At 44.5% G+C, this 17,144-nt stretch overlaps 1 protein-coding gene across 1 annotated transcript; it reads left to right on the forward strand.

Moving 5' to 3' along the window:
• Positions 1–1,037: 1,037 nt before the first annotated feature.
• Positions 1,038–15,084, forward strand: LOC148115680 (E3 ubiquitin-protein ligase TRIM39-like). Its single transcript, XM_087888169.1, has 7 exons — positions 1,038–1,786; positions 4,042–4,137; positions 6,765–6,995; positions 8,673–8,695; positions 10,713–10,831; positions 12,141–12,173; positions 13,977–15,084. The coding sequence occupies exons 1-7, from the start codon at positions 1,373–1,375 to the stop codon at positions 14,462–14,464; spliced, it is 1,404 nt and encodes a 467-aa protein (XP_087744295.1). The 5' UTR covers positions 1,038–1,372; the 3' UTR covers positions 14,465–15,084.
• The last annotated feature ends 2,060 nt before the right edge of the window (positions 15,085–17,144 follow it).

The raw sequence follows: 17,144 nt of genomic DNA on the forward strand, positions 1-17,144 counted from the left end.
CAACATAAATATGGGATATTAAAAAGGGATTTAGATGTGAATGTTATGGAAATTTGGTATCTATAGTTTCCAGGCCCTAAATCTGTTTAATACCATCATAGTAGCCTCAGTCATATTAGTGATTCCTTCCTTCCTTCCTTCCTCCCTCCCTCCCTCCCAACACAGAAAGGTTTTCACCTGGTGCCAAAATGAGGCCACTGTGGGTGCCAACTGAGGGTCTCTGGGGAGGACATTCCATAAATGAGGTGCCACCTCTGAAATGGCAAGATAAAGGAAGGGCCTTAGGAGTGTCCATGTCCCCTTGGGGAGCCCATTGTGACTAAGGAAGCCTCCCCCAAAAGCCCTTGAACAAAGGGGCTATAAGATGTTCTCCACCCACCACATCTCCCCCCTCTTAGGTTGGCCTGAGACTCCTAATGGCTCTTTCTATCCATCTTTTGCCTTAAGGGAGCTCATTGGTCAAACTTGAAGATTTCCATCCAGCAAATGATCCCATTCTACATTCTATATATTGCATATTCCACAAGGTAGTCTTTGCCCAATTTTGGAACTTTTCTGATCCACTTCCTGGCTGGGAAAGGGACAGTCCAGGCAGGTCTTCCTTTGCCAGATATTCATATTAGAAGTTAGGGAACGGATTATAATTTCTACATTCTCCTTTATCTGTGAGACATCCTATCGATTGCAGCATTGGCTTTGGGGTTTTATCAAGGGTTTCTTCCATGCCAACTTTACTCCATTCCATCCCATAAACGTTTCATTCTTCCCATTTTTTAAAAAAGCATTTTCCCCTTTAACAAGTGGGTGCCTGAATAATAATTGATGGTGAATCAGCCCCATGGAGGTTTCTTTCTCCCCAGGATTTTTCAATATCTTTCACTTTAGTAGGATACTTGGATCAGTAATTGACTGGGGGGGTCTGTCCCAAAAATATTTGCTTCTCCCCAGATTTTAAAAAGCAGCACTTTTTCGTGCGGCTGTTGATAAAAATAGGATCGCCAACATGATCGCCAATGTCCGATGAGGGATATGAAGGAGAAGGAAGAGGAGGAGGAGGGGGAGGAGGAAGAAAGGAAGATGGAAGAAGGAAGAAAAAGAAGGATTATTATTTTGAAAACTCCCCCCCCCCCTTTGACGAGCTGATTGGGCCAATAATAATTGATCGGGGGTCCATCCTGCGAATGTTTGCTTCTCTCCAGTTTGTTGTTTATAAAACACTTTTTTTTCACTCAGCCAGCGAGACTGAGCACAAGAATAACAACAATTCATTTCGGTTTCCCATCTGGGCAGAGCCCAAAGGCGGTCACCTGATTTGGAGGAAAAGAAACGAAACTTAACTTTCTCTTTCTTTGTCCTGGTGGAGGAGGAGGCGATGGCGGCCGAAGCGTCCTTGCCTGTTTTGCTGGAAGACGCCACCTGCTCCATCTGCCTGGACTATTTCCAGGACCCCGTGCTCATCCCGGAGTGCGGCCACAACTTCTGCCGGGGCTGCCTGACCCGCAGTTGGGGAACGTCGGAATCGGAGGCTTCCTGCCCCCAATGCAGGCAGACCTTCGCGCCCCGCAGCCTCCTCTCCAACTGGCAGCTGGCGCGGGTGCTGGAAGGGGCCAGCCTATGCAGCAGCCGTCCGGGTGAGGAAGGAGGGAATCTCTGCCAGAAGCACCGGGAGCCCCTCAAGCTCTTCTGTAAGGACCACGAGACCCTCATCTGCTTGGTCTGCTACCTATCCAAAGAGCACAGGGGCCACTCGGTGATCCCTACGGAGGAGGCTTTCCCGGAATACCAGGTAGGAATCAGCCAGGAGGAATCGCTGCGGAGGGGCATCCAGATCCTTGGTCTTCCTGGCAATCCTTGGACCAATTTACTTTTTCTGTTGTCCACAAACTGGGTTTAGCCTGGCGCAGATGCAAATTAGAACCAGACTGGAGAGGAGGCTCACGGGACTTTTAATGACGTACTTCAACAAAAGGGTCTCAACAGCTAAAGGAGCCAAGACCCCTGAACGATGTAAACATTCAAAATATAGGGTTCAGATTAAGGTTCCTTGACAGGAGTTTCTTTTGATTTCTTGTCCTGGCCTACTTTACTCACATTCCTCATACATTGCGTATTTGTGCTAATTAGCTTTCTTATCAAAAGAGCTGTGTGTTTTATTATTATAATAAGAAGTTTCCAAAGTTGATGTCTATGTGTCCCCCCCATTGGTTCCTGGTGTTATTACACTCCTCTGCAACTTTCTGCCTCGGCCATTCCTTTAACAAACTTCCCTAATTCCAACCTGAGACCTTCACCTCCTGCTTTATCCTTTGTGGCTGCAATTTTTTTGAAGACAGATTTACCATAGTCTTTGAATTACAACCATTCATTTAGTGACTTTCTCACAAGCAAAGTCAATTGGGAAGCCAGAATCACTTCACAACTGTGTTACTAAAAGTGAACAACTGCAGTGATTCACTTAACAACTGCAGCAAGACCTTGGAAATTTAAAAACAGAACAAAATTTAAAAAAACAAGGAATAAAAATTGACTGGTGGCCATATTTGCAAATTAGGACAAAATATAAAAAAGACAGGGAACAATATGGTATACACAGAGAACAATTGGAATTGGATAAGATATTTTTAAGACCAAGAGAAAAAATGATCACAAAAATATATAATTTTCTGTTAAAATTTAAAATGGAAGAAGAAACCGTGAAGGAAACAATGATTAGCTGGGCAACAAATTTTGGCTATAACATTCATTTGGCTCAATGGGATAAATTATGGGTGAGAAACTATAAACTAACAATGTCAGCTGCTTACAAGGAGAATCTTTATAAGATGTTTTACCGATGGCACCTGCCACAAGCGAAATTGGTAAGGATGTTCTCAAAACAGGTCCCCGGATTGTTGGAGGTACGGCCATAGCCGAGGGACCTTCTACCATATGTGGTGGACCTGCCCTAAGATTAGGAAATTTTGGTGGAAGATAAAAAAATGCCTGGAAGAGATAACTGGGTGGAAGATAGAAAGAAAACTGGAATTATTCCTCCTTGGTATTTAAGAAGGGAAAATGGAAAAAAAATTACAATATATCACATTACACATACTAACTGCGTGTAGACTTGCCATAACACAAAATTGGAAACAACCGGATATCCCCTCCAGACCAATTTATAATTTAAAAAAATTATGACTGCGCAGAAATGGACAGATTATCTATGGAAATTAAGAAAAGGGAAGACCCGAAGGACTATTTAATTTGGAATAGATGGTATTCCTGGCTGGAGAGTAAATCTAAAATATAAGCGATATTTTGTTACGAAACCAAATTGTGAATAGAAGATATTGTAACTTAGATAAGGATGTAAGTTAAGACAGATAGAAGTAGAATTTGTGTATGGCAGTTAATTAGGATAGAGATGCCGATATAGAAAAGCTGTTACTAGTGCTTAGGTTTTGATGTGTATGTTTTTGTTTGTTTGTTTTTGCTGTGTGTTATAGTTTTTTATTTTTTATTCTTTTCTATTTTTTGTACTGTATATTTTAATCTTTGAAAATTTAATAAATATTATTTTTTTTAAAAAACAACTGCAGCAAGAACATCACTTAACTGTCTTGCTTAGCAAGGGAAATTGCCTGTAGGGTAAAATAGGCTCCCTTTCCACGTTGGCTCTAGAACGAAATTGTCATTCCTCCAAAGTCTTGAGTGCAGACCCCGAAAAACACTCCTGCTGGATCAGGCCAAACGTTCATTTCTCAGTGATGCTTCTGGATGACTGCAACCAGGAGACTCAGGCAGCTCACTTTAATGCCATTACAGGTAGTCCTTGACTTAAAACAATTCGTTTAGTGACTGTTCAAAGTTATGACGACAATGAAAAAAGTGACATAATGTTTTTCACCCTTATGATCATTGCAGCATTCTGTGGTCACATGATCAAAATTTGGACGCTTGCCAACTGCCATGTATTTATGACGCTTGCATATATCTTCTAACTGGGTCTTCCCTCCGATGTAATCCTTTACGGAAAAGAAACTCAAAACTTGTATTTTTCAGATCAAGGTGGAGGATTGCCTGAAGGCTCAGAAGGAGGAGAAGGAAAAAATAGCTACATACAAAGGAGACACAGAGCAAACAGTGCAGGAGATGCTTGTAAGTATTGATCCAACAGTGAGGAGCTTCTGAGCTAATAGGAAGGAAAACACCGTCTGCCATCTTTGATAATAGGCAGCCTGTGTTTTAGTACAAATTCTGACTTAAATGAAATTCAAGTTTGTTTATTTATTTATTTATTTATTTATTTATTTATTTATTTATTTATTTATTTATTATTGTGATTTATATGCCGCCATTCTCTCGAAGGATTCAGGGCATACAGCAATCAACAATACAAATCACAGTGTTAATTCAAATTAAAATTAAAACCCCCATTAAAAACAATTTAAAATTATAGCATTGTACAACCCCACGATCAGATTATTGTTGGAACAGCCATGCCTTCAGTTGGCGGGGAAAGGAGAGGAGGTCGGGGGCTATCCTGAGCTCGGTGGGCAGACCATTCCAGAGGGTCGGCGCTCCAACAGAGAAAGGTCTCCCCCTGGGGGCCGCTAGCCGACATTGTTTGGCCGACGGCACCCTGAGGAGGCCTGCTCTGTGGGAGCGCATGGGACGGTGGGAGGAAGGCAGAAGATGGTCCCGTAAGTACCCCAGGCCTAAGCCATGTAGGGCTTTATAGGTAAGCACCAGCACCTTGAAACGGACCCGGAGAGCAACCGGCAGCCAGTGCAGCTCGCGCAGGAGAGGTGTAACACGGGAGTAACGAGGAGCCCCCGTAATTACCTGCGTGGCCGCATTCTGGACTAGCTGGAGCCTCCGGATGCATCCCAAGGGCAGCCCCATGTAGGGGGCATTACAGTAGTCCAACCGAGAAGTAACAAGGGCATGAGTGACCGTGGCGAGGGCATCTCGGTCTAGGAAAGGGCACAACTGGCGCACAAGATGTACTTGTGTGAAAGCCCCCCTGGTTACGGCCGTCAGATGATCATCCAGGGACAGCCGAGAATCCAGGAGGACACCCAGATTGCGAACCCTGTTGGAGGGGGTAAAAATCTCCCTCCGATCACTAAAGATGGTACCTCTAGATCCCGAGATGCCGGCATCCTCAGCCACTCAGTCTTGGAAGGGTTGAGTCTGAGCCTTTTCCTTCCCATCCAAGCCCGCACTGTCTCCAGGCAACAAGACATCACGGAAAGGGCATCCCCAGGGTGGCCTGGGGTGGAGATATAAAGCTGGGTATCATCCGCATATTGGTGATACCTCACCCCAAAACCACAAATGATCTTATCCAGCGGCTTCATATAGATGTTAAAAAGCAGGGGGGAGAGAACTGATCCCTGAGGCACCCCACAAGTGAGGGGCCTCTGGGAGGATCTGTGACCCCCCCGCCGATACAAACTGCGAGCAACCCAAGAGGTAGGAGGAGAACCACTGCAACACAGTGCCTCCTATCCCCAACCCCCTGAGTCGCTGCAGTAGGATACCATGGTCGATGGTATCAAAAGCCGCTGAGAGGTCAAGAAGGACCAGGATGGAGGAACAACCCCATCACGGGCCCACCAGAGATCATTCACTAGGGTGACCAATGCCGTTTCCATGCTGTGACTGCGCCTGAAACCAGATTGGTAAGGGTCCAGGTAGTCTGTTTCCTCCAGGAAATGAGGGAATTGCTGTGCCACCATGGTCTCAACAACCTTCACTAAAAAGCGGAGGCTGGAGCCTGGACAATAGTTGTTAAGGGAGTCTGGGTCCAGGTTGGGCTTCTTAAGGAGGGGTTGAACCACCGCCTCTTTGAGTGCAGCGGGGATGAATCCCTCCCTCAGCGAGGCGATAACAACAGCCTTGATCCAGTCTCCGGTCACCTCTCTGGCTACAGAAACAAGCCAGGAGGGACACGGGTCCAATGCACACGTGGAGGCCCCCAGCCGACCCATAATCCTGTCCACTTCATCCAACGAAACAGGCTCAAACTCAACCAAGGACTAGGCCTGGTCTCCTCAGTGGACTCTGCTCAGTCAGAGTCCAACCCGGTCCGGATCTGAGCGATTTTATCTTCCAGAAACTGTGCAAAATCCTCAGCTCAGCCCTGAAAGGGGTCCTCCCTCGCTCCAAGGTTAAGGGAGCGATTTGATCCCAGGCCGCCACTAGGGCCTCGGAGGAATCGTGGGTTAAGGAGGCGGGAGATGATCCAAGCTCCATCAGGAACCTTTCGGGTTCCATCAGGCGCCTGGGGCGGAACCATCTCACTGGTTAAAGTTAAAGACGGTGTTAGGGCACAGAACGTGTTCTTAACCTGGGGACTAAGATGTCACCATTGGCTGAATGAGTCACAGTTGGGTTAAGTGCCCCTATCCCATGAGCTTTGTTTAATACAATGGGTTTGTTTTGTTTAATAAATTAATGCAAACCATATTTCATCCTATTGAAAAAATTGTGAACACAAACATTTTTCTGTCTCCTTTTTTGGAATCCCTGATTGCTAAGAAAATTTTCATGAGAGGTCATTAAACTAGAGCCTTTAAAAAAAAACAAAAACCCTTTCCCCCTACGCTTTTTATTATCAAATGGGTTTTTTGTTTGCTTCGGATATTCTCCTACCTCACTTCTGGATTCTTCAAGGAATCTGTTTAATTATTGTAACAATTAAAATAAAAGTAAAAATAATTAAGTAAAACAATTAAAAATAAAATTATGACTTTTGCTTTTTCTCTTTCTTATTCTAGGAGCTCATCAAAGAAGTGAAGAAAAATGTAGTGGCTGAATTCAGAGAGCTAAAACTCTGGTTAGAAGGACAGGAGAAGCTTCTATTGACTCAAATGGAAGAAACGGAGAAGGATATTATGGCAAGAAAGGAGGAGGGTTTGGCCAAGCACATGGAGGAACTGGGCTCTCTTGACCATCTCATCCAGGAGATAGAAGAGAAGCTTCAGCAGCCAGCCAGCAAACTCTTACAGGTCAGTCAGGAAGTTGAGATCATAGAATCCTAGGGCTGGAAGGGACCTTGGAGGTCTTCTGGTCCAATCTTCTACCCAAGGCAGGGGACCTCATAACCATCCCCCCAAAATGGTTGTCCAAACTATTATTGGAATCCTCCAGTGATGGAGCACCCAAAACTCAGGGAGGCAGGCTGTTCCACTGATAAATATTTCTCACTGTCAGGAAATTCTTCCTTATTTTAGCTTGACCAAGTTCAAAATCTTTTCTTCAACTCCTCATTTAGTAAACTTTTTGACTCTTTCTATGGAAAGGAAACTGGAAGGTATGAAGACAACAGGTAGTCCTTGACATATGAGCACACTTGGACTCGAAATTTCTGTTGCTGAGGGAAACAATTGTTAAGTGAATTTTGCCCCATTTTATGACTTTTCTTGCCGCTGTTGTTAAGTGAATCTCTGCAGTGGTTAAGTTAGTAACACGGTTGTTAAATGAATCAGGCTTCCACACTGACTTTGGTTGTCAGAAGTTCACTAATGGTGATCACATGACCCCAGGACGCTGCAACCGTCATAAATATGAATCGGTTGCCCAGTGGCTGAATTTTGATCATGTGACCATGGGGATGCTGCAAGAGTCTTTCTTTTTTTAAAAAAGTTTATTTATAACACAGTAAAACAATACAAGACATACAACACTTATATACAAGACTCTTTTTACAGCTTTTTCATAGTGGTCCTTCCTTATTATTTACTATTTCCACCAATTTTACTTCATCTCATTCCAAATTACTATCTGTCCCCATCATTTCATTTACAATATATTTCTCTTTTTCATTTCAATCACTAAATTGTATTTTACCCATTTTCCCCATTATTTTTGGACATTTCTTTATCTCCCCCTTATTTTTCTTCTTCATTTTTCCTTTCCTCCAACCACTCATACCATCTGTACCAAATTTTATAGTATTCTGTATCCTCTTTTTCTGCAAGAGCCTTAAGTGTGAAAAATGATCATAAATAATTTTTTTCAGTGCCGTGGTAACTTTGAACGGTCACTAAATGAACTGTTTAGTCAAGGACTGCCTGTAATGGCTAATATTAGGGATACATAATGTAATTCAGAAAAAGCAGGAATTCAAAGTTCTGGTCAATTGTCTATATATTCTTCACGATTTTAAGAATGTCTGCTTAGAGTTCCTATCCCGTATTGGGGGATGTGGTGGTGGGTGTTCTTTGTAGGGTCTTCCCCTCCCTTAAATCTCCAGGCCAAGGAAAAACTCAACACTGATCACCTTCTTCAAAGTATTATCACCACCTGGATTTTCCAAAGTGCCTTCATTCTGGAAGCATAAATGCAGGGGATTTTTTTTATCCTATAGGTGCATTTTCTTGTTTTTCAAATAGTCTTTTCTTTTTGCTATCATGTTTTATATATAAATATATATTTTCTGTAATTGTGTTGGATTCAATCTGGGTCTAATTTTTCTTAGACAAGAAAGTAAAAACAATACCACTCTAAAAAAAAAAAAAGGGGGGGGAAAGAGCAATGGATTTTTTAAAAAAAATTGAAGTATTTTGTATGTCTGTTAGTGTCTGGTTGTCCAGACGTTTCACTCATGTATTTTGTGACTGTAAGAATTTAATTTTCTGCCTAGGAAATGGCTCCTTTCAGTGCTTCCTCTCTTTATTTTTTAGGACATTGGAAGCATCTTGAAGAAGTAAGTAAATCCACCCTTTTCTTTACAGACTCAGAGATCAGAAGCTCTGCCAGCAGTTTTCCTATTTTGGAAAGGTTTTTTCTTTATTTCACAGTATTTTATTGTAAGGACAACGTACTGTATTTCAGGGCTTTTTAGACCTTTCCAAACAACCTCAACAGACAACCTCAACACAATATAATTAGCAATATTTAATCCCCCCCAGCCCCTCCCCCCCACAGCCCTCCCCTTTCCTGGGCAGCACATCACATGTGGCAGTAGGCCAGCCAGGCATGCCGCCCCTCCAGCCCCTCCCCCCCATCCGCGGCAGCCCACCTGCAACTTACCAAAAGTTAGGAAGGCAACGGCAGTCAAGCGGGCGAGGAGTGGAGCAGCTGGGCCTGGGCCGAGTCGTTTGGGCAAGCAGCGACCGATAGCAAGCAAGGAGAGCAATAAGAGAGCATCCAAGAGTTCAGCCTCACACGCGTGGTAAGAGGAGCTGCCCAGTGGCATGCGTGCCCCGGGAAACAAACTTTCAGTTTCTGATGCACACATGTGCACTGGCCAGCTAGTCTGATGATCTGAGCTTTGGGTTGTGAACCCGGAAGAGGAATGGCCGATGCCGCGCGTGCCAGGTGACATGGCTCCACATGCCACCTGTGGCACGCGTGCCATAGGTTTGCCATCACGGACTTACATATCACGTCTGATTTAAAAAGAGTTACAGTTGCAGGGGGGAGCCCAACTCCAGCACTCTCTGCCACCCCCTTTGCCTCTTAGCACCCCCCGATGCCCCCCTTGCCTCTTAGCACCCCGTAAATCATCCCGCCCACTTTGGGAACCACTAGTTTAATCCATCAAGATCAGTTTGAATGTTATATCCATCTGCTAATTGTTTACCTACCTCACCCATATTAGTCATCAGTCATTTGGTCAGATACAATCCTGTCAGTGTATAAGAAATTATGAGCTGGAATAGCCATAACAACAAGACAACCAATGGGAACTGTTTGGTGACTAACAAACAGGATCTATTGTGAGCCATGGGAGATGGCTCGGAGCCTGGGTGGGGCTTAGCTTGACTGATCTGTATATATATAAGAGTTACTTTGTCCTTGCAATATAGCTTCTGTGTTTCTGAATTCTGGTTATTATGGTCCTGGCTTCTACTGCATGGGTATTGTATACATGCATCATGCTCTATATTATTGTATATAAAGAAGTTTCTTCTATAAATGAATCCTGCTGAATTATTTACTTGTGTGCTGGTTGGATTGCTGCAAACTCTGACAAATCCATTGTTTTGGCCAAGAGATTCACAAGTATTTTGAAGAGTAGGGAGCCCAAAACTGGAACTTAGTTGCCTCTACTAGATCTCTTGTTTAACTTGATGAAGGTAGATGAGTGCAGTTCTGGGTCAGGATCCACTGAGTCGCACATGGTGCCCATATTTGAATAGCTAGCCAGAGAATTGACTGAAGCCTGGGAAACAGGGGCCCTTGTCAGTCAACAGGAGTGCTGATTTCCCACCATCTTACCAGGTACTTAGGATCTGAGGACAGGGCAACACAAGAAAATGACAATCAATGACTTAATAGCTGTCCATCAACACCCCACTTAACAACTAAAAGCCATACACAACCAGGCACCACATAAATACAAGGCATGGAACAGCCCAATGCACAAATTCTGGAGAGAGTGTTCCAATATTTGACGGTCTGTCACAGAGATAAGGGGGTCAATCTGTTTTGCAAAGCACCTGAAGGCCATGCAAGGAATAATGGATGGAAACTGATCAAGGAGAGATTCAACTTAGAAATAAGGAGAAATTTTCTGACTGAGGACAATCAACCAATGAAACAGCTTCCCTCCAGAAGTAGTGGGAGCTTCATCACTGGAAGTTTTCAAGAAGAGGCCGGACTGCCACCTGTCAGAAACAAAGGGGGGGTCTCCTGCTTGGGTGGTTGGGGGGGATGCTGGACTAGATGACCTACAAGGTCCCTTCCAACTCTGTTATTCTGCTATTTTGTCTTGCCAGGTACCAGGCTAAGGAAACATATGAGAATCCGGTGGATTTACTTCTAGAGCCAAAGAGGACAATCTGGGATTACAGTGATATCCCTGCACTTCTGAAAAGTGCCATGAAAAAACTGAGAGGTAAAAAACAGCCGCTGGAGTTTTACACTCAATGACATTTTGAGCATCCAAGAGAGATTCTGGGTCAATGTCACATGGATCAAAGAGGGATTGATTTCAGGATCAGTGTCTCAGTTAGGATTGTAAATGGAGACTACCTGTAGTCTTCGTAGCCCAAATCAGTGGTGGGTTCCTACCGGTTCGCTCTGGATCTTGCGAACTGGTAGTAGCGGTGGTGGGAGCCTCCGCCCACCCACCTGGACATCATCACAGACACTCTGCGCACGCACGCACATTGTGAACCGGTAGCGAAGGTAAGTGGAGGCCACCCCTGGCCCAAATCCATTTGCCCTGATCACTGGGGAAGCAGAATAAGTTTCCACTAAGTATAATGGAATACATACAGGTAGTTCTTGACTTACGACCTCAGTTGAGCAGAAAATTTCTGTTGCTAAGCAAGGCAGTTGTTAAGTGAGCAGTGCCCCATTTTACGAACATTTTTGCCACAGTTATTCAGAAAATCACGGCAGTTAAGTGAATCGTGGTTGATAAATGAATCTGGATTCATGCATTGATTTTGCGTGTCAGAAGCTCCCCAGGAAGGTTGAAGAGGACAATCCCAGAATCATGGGATGCTGCAACCATTGTACATACAAGCTGGTTCCCAAGTGCCCAAATTTTGATCATGGGACTGGGGAGGCTGCAACAGTCATAAGTGTGAGAACCGATCATAAAGCTCCTTTGTCAGTGCTGCTATAACATCACTAAAAAAATAGTTGTAACTTGAGGACTACCTGTATATGGAATTTATTTATTTATTTTTATTATTTATTAGTCCAATTTATATGCCGCCCTTCTCCGTAGACTCAGGGCGGCTTACAGTGCATTATAGCAACAGCCTGCATTCTTTTTTGTATATACCTGCTTATTAGGGCTTTCGCCCCCCCCCCCCCGGTGTTGTTCTATACAAAGTTGGCTTATTGGCCCCACAATCCGGGTCCTCAATTTACCTACCTCGAAAGGATGGAAGGCTGAGTCAACCTTGAGCCTGGTGAGATTTGAACTTGCACTAATTGTAGGCAGCTGGCAGCTAAGTGGTAACACTTAATAGCACTTTAGTCCACTGCACCACTGAGGTGCATATATAGTAGAATATATTTATACCTGATGGAATATATATAGCCACCAATGACATTCTGGCTTGTAGCTTTCCCTATTCCTTATTTCCTGATCTGAGGCCAAGGAAAGCAAACCAGGGAATCTGAGGGAGGCCCTTCTGTTGCTCCAATTCCAGAGATGAGATGCTGAATTCCTCCCTTTTCTTCCCCAGATACTCTGGAAAGTGGACTTCAAGTACAGGAAGGTAAATATGAGTTACAGGAATTGGATTTCCGTGCTATTTTGAGCTCTGATGCCAGTAATGTGAAGAGAAACATAATAGATCAAAAAGAAAAATATAGGATTAATTACTATATAAGACTATGATGATCCAGTAAACTTTAATGATTATATGATTTATGAACTATTACTTGCCATTTATATGTACAATATTAGCTAATGCAATGGAGAAAAATTCCTTGTGTGACTGATCACATTTGGCCAAATCAAGCGGTTGTTCTGTTCTGTTCTGTTCTGTTCTACTCCTCTACTCCTGCTCTGCTCTGTTCCGTTCTATACATACCATATTTTTTGGAATGTAAGACAAACCTTTCCCCCCCCCTAAAAGAGGCTGAAAATTTGGGTGCATCTTATACTCCGTATGTAGCTTTTTGGAAGCTTTTTTCAGCCCCACCGAGGCACTAATGAAGCACTAGCAAGCAATCTTCCCAGCTTTGCCTGCTCCCTCAACTCCCTGAGTGAAGCGGTCTCCCTGCTTTGCTCCGACTCTCAGCTGTTCTTTAGAAGCTTTTTTTTATCCCCAAGCAGGGGATAAAAAACCAGCAAACTAATGTGCTGAAGCTGACCAGACTAAGGACGATAGCCAGATGAATACCTAGTAGGCAGATTTTTTTCCCTATTTTCCTCCCCAAAAACTAAGCTGTGTCTTATACTCTGGTGCGTCTTATACTCTGAAAAATACGGTAATCTAAAAAACTGAAGCCAATCTTGGTGTAGAATGAAATACCTGGACAAATGGGAAAATATGACCTGGGAGTGAAAGGAATCTTGAATTCCTACCAAGCTAATAACATCCTCTTGATTTTACTGCCTGACTATAAGTTGGTGAGAGACCAGATCTTTGGGAGCAGAAATTAGGTCCTTTGGGTCAAAGCAAATAGCAAAGTTGGAGCATCAGGGTTGCCTCCACTCTGTGGGCCATCAGACTGGTGAAAGCAGAGGTTTCCTGTATAAGATCCTCCCCTTTTGTACATCCCTGTGATACCCTGATGCTCGTAGAGAAAAAGACGGAGCCTCCTCACATCCCATCATGTGTCCTAAGTTACCTCTGGGGGATCCTTCTGACTTTTCCCAGTTCAGAATTGAAACATGGCAGCCTCTTGCTCTGCCTGAACTTCTGGAAGAGGTGGAGCACTATGAAGTGTTTGAAGGACTTGGCCATTGTGAGACTTGTGGACTTCAGTTCCCAGAATTCCCCATCCAGGATGGTGAAGCTGGACGGTAATCAGCAGAGTGGCGGCCACATGGGAGACTAGAGACTAGGGGAATTGACCAGTGGAGCCAAGAGACGAAGAGCTGAGGGGAGGAGCCAAAAGCTGTACAGGTAGTCAAGGTAGTGGCAGCTGAAGGGGAGGCAGATGGACTGGAAGATGGTGAAGGCAACCTAAGTGAATGGAAGGAGAAGGCCAGAGGAGCGCTGAACAGGCCGGCAGTTAACAGAGGATGGGACTAAGAGTGTGGGAGAGCCCGAGTGCTTGGAGAAAAGGGAGCAGAGGGACCTGGACAATAGCAGCCCCATCAGCCATTGGAATTCTGTTAGTTAAAGTCTACAAGTCTTACAGTTGCCAAAGTTGGAGGATTCTTGACCAGGCAATGCTTAGGTGTTGTTTAAAAGAACAATGAGTCTTCCAGTCCTGGGGGGGGGGGGTGTTTGGAAGCTGAACTCCATTCACACAAGAGGGTTAAACACTTGAGAGTTGAAGACACAAACCAGGCCTGCAGCTGAAGCTCTTGTTTTTTTCCTTCCTTCTTCCCTTCCCCCTTACAGAGAATGTAACTCTGGATCCAGACACAGCCAATCTTGAGTGGCTTGAAGTCTCCCAAGATCGAAAAAGCGTCAAAGGAGTTAAGCCATTTAAAGAACCCATATCTATGCCTTGTGTCCTTGGCTGTCAGAAGTTCTCAACAGGGAGACATTTCTGGGAAGTAATTGTAGGAGATAGAGAAGGATGGGCTGTAGGGGTTGCCAGTAAGCTACTGAATGTAACAAAGGTTGATAAGCAGACCATGTTCTGGACGTTTTGGAAATGTGTAGGGAAATACTGGGCCGAATCTCCATCAAAACACTCTGACCTGGTCCTGACTGAGGAGCCCACGAGGATCCGCATCTGTCTCAACTGCGAAGGGGGACAAGTGAGCTTTTTTGATGCCAGCACAGCAACTCTGCTCCATACATTCTCAGACGCTTCCTTGGTTGGAGAGACCCTTCTGCCCTCTTTCAGTTTGTTCGAAGGTGCCTGTATGACACTCCCCTAAAAGAAGAGATAACCATAAACAAAAATTTGGAAAAATCCCTATTTGCCAAGCAGGGATCTCCGAAAGCCTTTAAAGCAGAGATTCCTTAGCTTTTTGCTACTTCAGCTTTTTTTATTGTTCTATGCCACCCTGGTCAGTCAATCAGTCCTTATAAAGGAAAAACCTGATCATCATTTCTATTTGTCTGGATAAAAAAAAAAATGAGGTGTCCTAGGATCTTTATCGGCTTTAGCATCATGTGTTCAGGTGTATCAGTATTAAAAATACCTTACAGCTAAGCCTGTCAATCATGATTTTATATGTCTGTCACAGCTCTTCATCCCATTTATGGATCATGCTTGTTTGTTTCATGTTAGTTGCAATCAATGATTGTGTAGGTGTCCATAACTCAGTATATTCTATAATCATCCCCTTCTTTTTTTCTTTCCTTCCCCCTTTTTTCCTCCCGTTTCCTTTTAACACATAATTGTCATAATCCAAGGAACCCTAGCAGGGCTTCAGCAAATATTACACTCGATATAAGCTTTATAGCCTCACAGGTATAGGAGGAGGAAGATGGGTTGGATATGTTTGCCACCTTGAGTTATTTGTAAAAATAATAAAGGCGAGATAAAAATAAATAAGGGGAGTGAAACTTAACTGATATGGTGACTTTGAATGCTGACAGCAGATCTCTGGAACCCCTCAAAGCATCTAAAGAACTGAAGATTGACAAGCTGCTCTTGGCAAAGGAGCAAATGAGGAATCCTAATGAAGATACCTAATACAGGTAGTCCTGGACTTACAATTGAGCCCCAAATTTCTGCTCCCAAGTGAGTCAGCTGTTAAGTGAGCCTTGCCCCATTTTAACTCTCACGGGGGAAGAAGGGAATGAAAAGGAGGAGGTTTTGGCAGGAAAAAGGAGGGGAGCAGTGGATAGAGAGAGAGGGCGAGAGGGATAGGTGGGTCTCTTTGGGGGCAAACCTGAGGGAGAAGGGAGGGAAGGGAAGTGGGGCCTCCTGGCTCACCTGGCCTCCACCCCACCAAGTGAGGGGGGGAAGAGACACATGAGGACGGGTTGAGGAAAGGGAGAGAAAGGGGTGGGGGGGAAAGGAGGGAAAAGTGTGTGAGGAAAGGTTGAGAAAGGAGGAGGAGGAAGGAGATGGAGAGAAAGGGAGGCAGGCAGGGGAATCACGGGAGGAGCAGAGGCAGTGGCAGGAGAGACCAGCAAGCAGGAGGGGGCGGGGGAGAGAGGAGAGAGAGGGAGAACTGGCTGAATAGCCATCTGACCCCCACCCAACCATGTGAGGGAGCTGAGTGGAGTGGCAGCCACAAGGAATGGACTGTACCAGGGGAAGGCGCCTGGATGGTTGGAAAAGAAGGCAAGAGGAATCTATCACACGACTCGGGGACCCTGCAACCGTCATAAATATGAGTCAATAGCCAAGCGACTGAATTTTGATCAAGTAATCATGAGGATGCTGCAATGGTCATAAGTGTGAAACACTCTCATAAAGCACTTTTTAATGTCTATATACATTAAAAAATGAGAAATGTTAAAATGCTTATTATTTGACTTCACATATGTCAAATTGAGAGCCACTGATCTAGCCCAACAGACTATCGAAAGGGATGGGAATTACGGCCAAGGTATCCCAAGGCATGTCAACAAACTCAAGATGGCAGCCAGCTCCGCCTTTTCCCTATATGTAAATAAGGGGCGGGGCTTCCCTCCCTTAGGTCTTTGTGGACTCCCTCTAGGGTTGTTTCTGCATTGCATCTCCCCACTTCTGAGGAATATTTAAAAGAGATTTAGATGTGAATGTTCTGTAAATTAGGTCCCAGCCCTAAACCTGTTTAGTAGTAGTACTGTAGTTGCAGTCATATTCGTGGTTCCTTTCCTTCCTTCCTTCCTTCCTTCCTTCCTTCCTTCCTTCCTTCCTTCCTTCCTTCCTTCCTTCCTTCCTTCCTTCCTTCCTTCCTTCCTTCCTTTCCTTCTTTCCTTCGAAAGGTCTTCATCTGGTGCCAAAATGAGGCCACTGTGGGTGCCAATTAAGGGACTCTGGGGAGGTCATTCCATAAACGAGATGCCACCAACAAAAAGGCAAGATAAAGGAGGGGGCTTGGGACTCTGTATGTCCCCTCAGAGACCCTGTTGGGATTAAAGAAGCCTCCCCAAAAAGCCCTTGAACAAAGGACAAAGGTGTATAAGATGTTCTCCACCCACCAGATCCCCCCACCTCTCCCCATGGGTCCCCCTGTCCTAAGTTGGCCTGAGACTCCTAATGCCTCTTTCTATCCACCTTTTGCCTTAAGAGGCATTTCATTGGTCAAACGTGAAGATTTACGGTCAGCAAATGATCCTATCCCACATTCTACATGTTATGTTGGGTGAATGAGGACGCAGCAAGCCAGAGTAGTGAGTGACAACAGCTCTTTATTATATGGTGAGAACCCAGCAACTGACCCAGGGAACCAGTTCCCTTTATATACCTTGCAGCTGTGGTGGTCAGCCAATCAGCTGATGGTCAGTTAATTCAAACTTCCCACCAAACAAACCTATTTACATAACACTCCTCCCTTCCCAGAAGTCACTTAGGGCGTTATTTGCATACAAAGTCTCTCAGGTGACTAGGGCGTGTACGAATCCTAGTTGACCTGCGCAGTTCAGTTGGAGGGCGTCGTCGAGCAGGTCGGAGGG

This window comes from Pantherophis guttatus, chromosome 2 (assembly GCF_059756535.1).
Source record: "Pantherophis guttatus breed Tessera chromosome 2, ASM5975653v1, whole genome shotgun sequence".
Taxonomy (NCBI): domain Eukaryota; kingdom Metazoa; phylum Chordata; class Lepidosauria; order Squamata; family Colubridae; genus Pantherophis; species Pantherophis guttatus.

Bases quoted from the DNA above. Each gene is read 5' to 3' on its own strand.
- LOC148115680 (XM_087888169.1), top strand. From the start codon at position 1,373: ATGGCGGCCGAAGCGTCCTTGCCTGTTTTGCTGGAAGACGCCACCTGC. The intron at 6,996-8,672 runs GTCAGTCAGGAA...TTTATTTTTTAG, and splicing joins CAGCCAGCAAACTCTTACAG to GACATTGGAAGCATCTTGAA. The intron at 10,832-12,140 runs GTAAAAAACAGC...TTTCTTCCCCAG, and splicing joins TGCCATGAAAAAACTGAGAG to ATACTCTGGAAAGTGGACTT.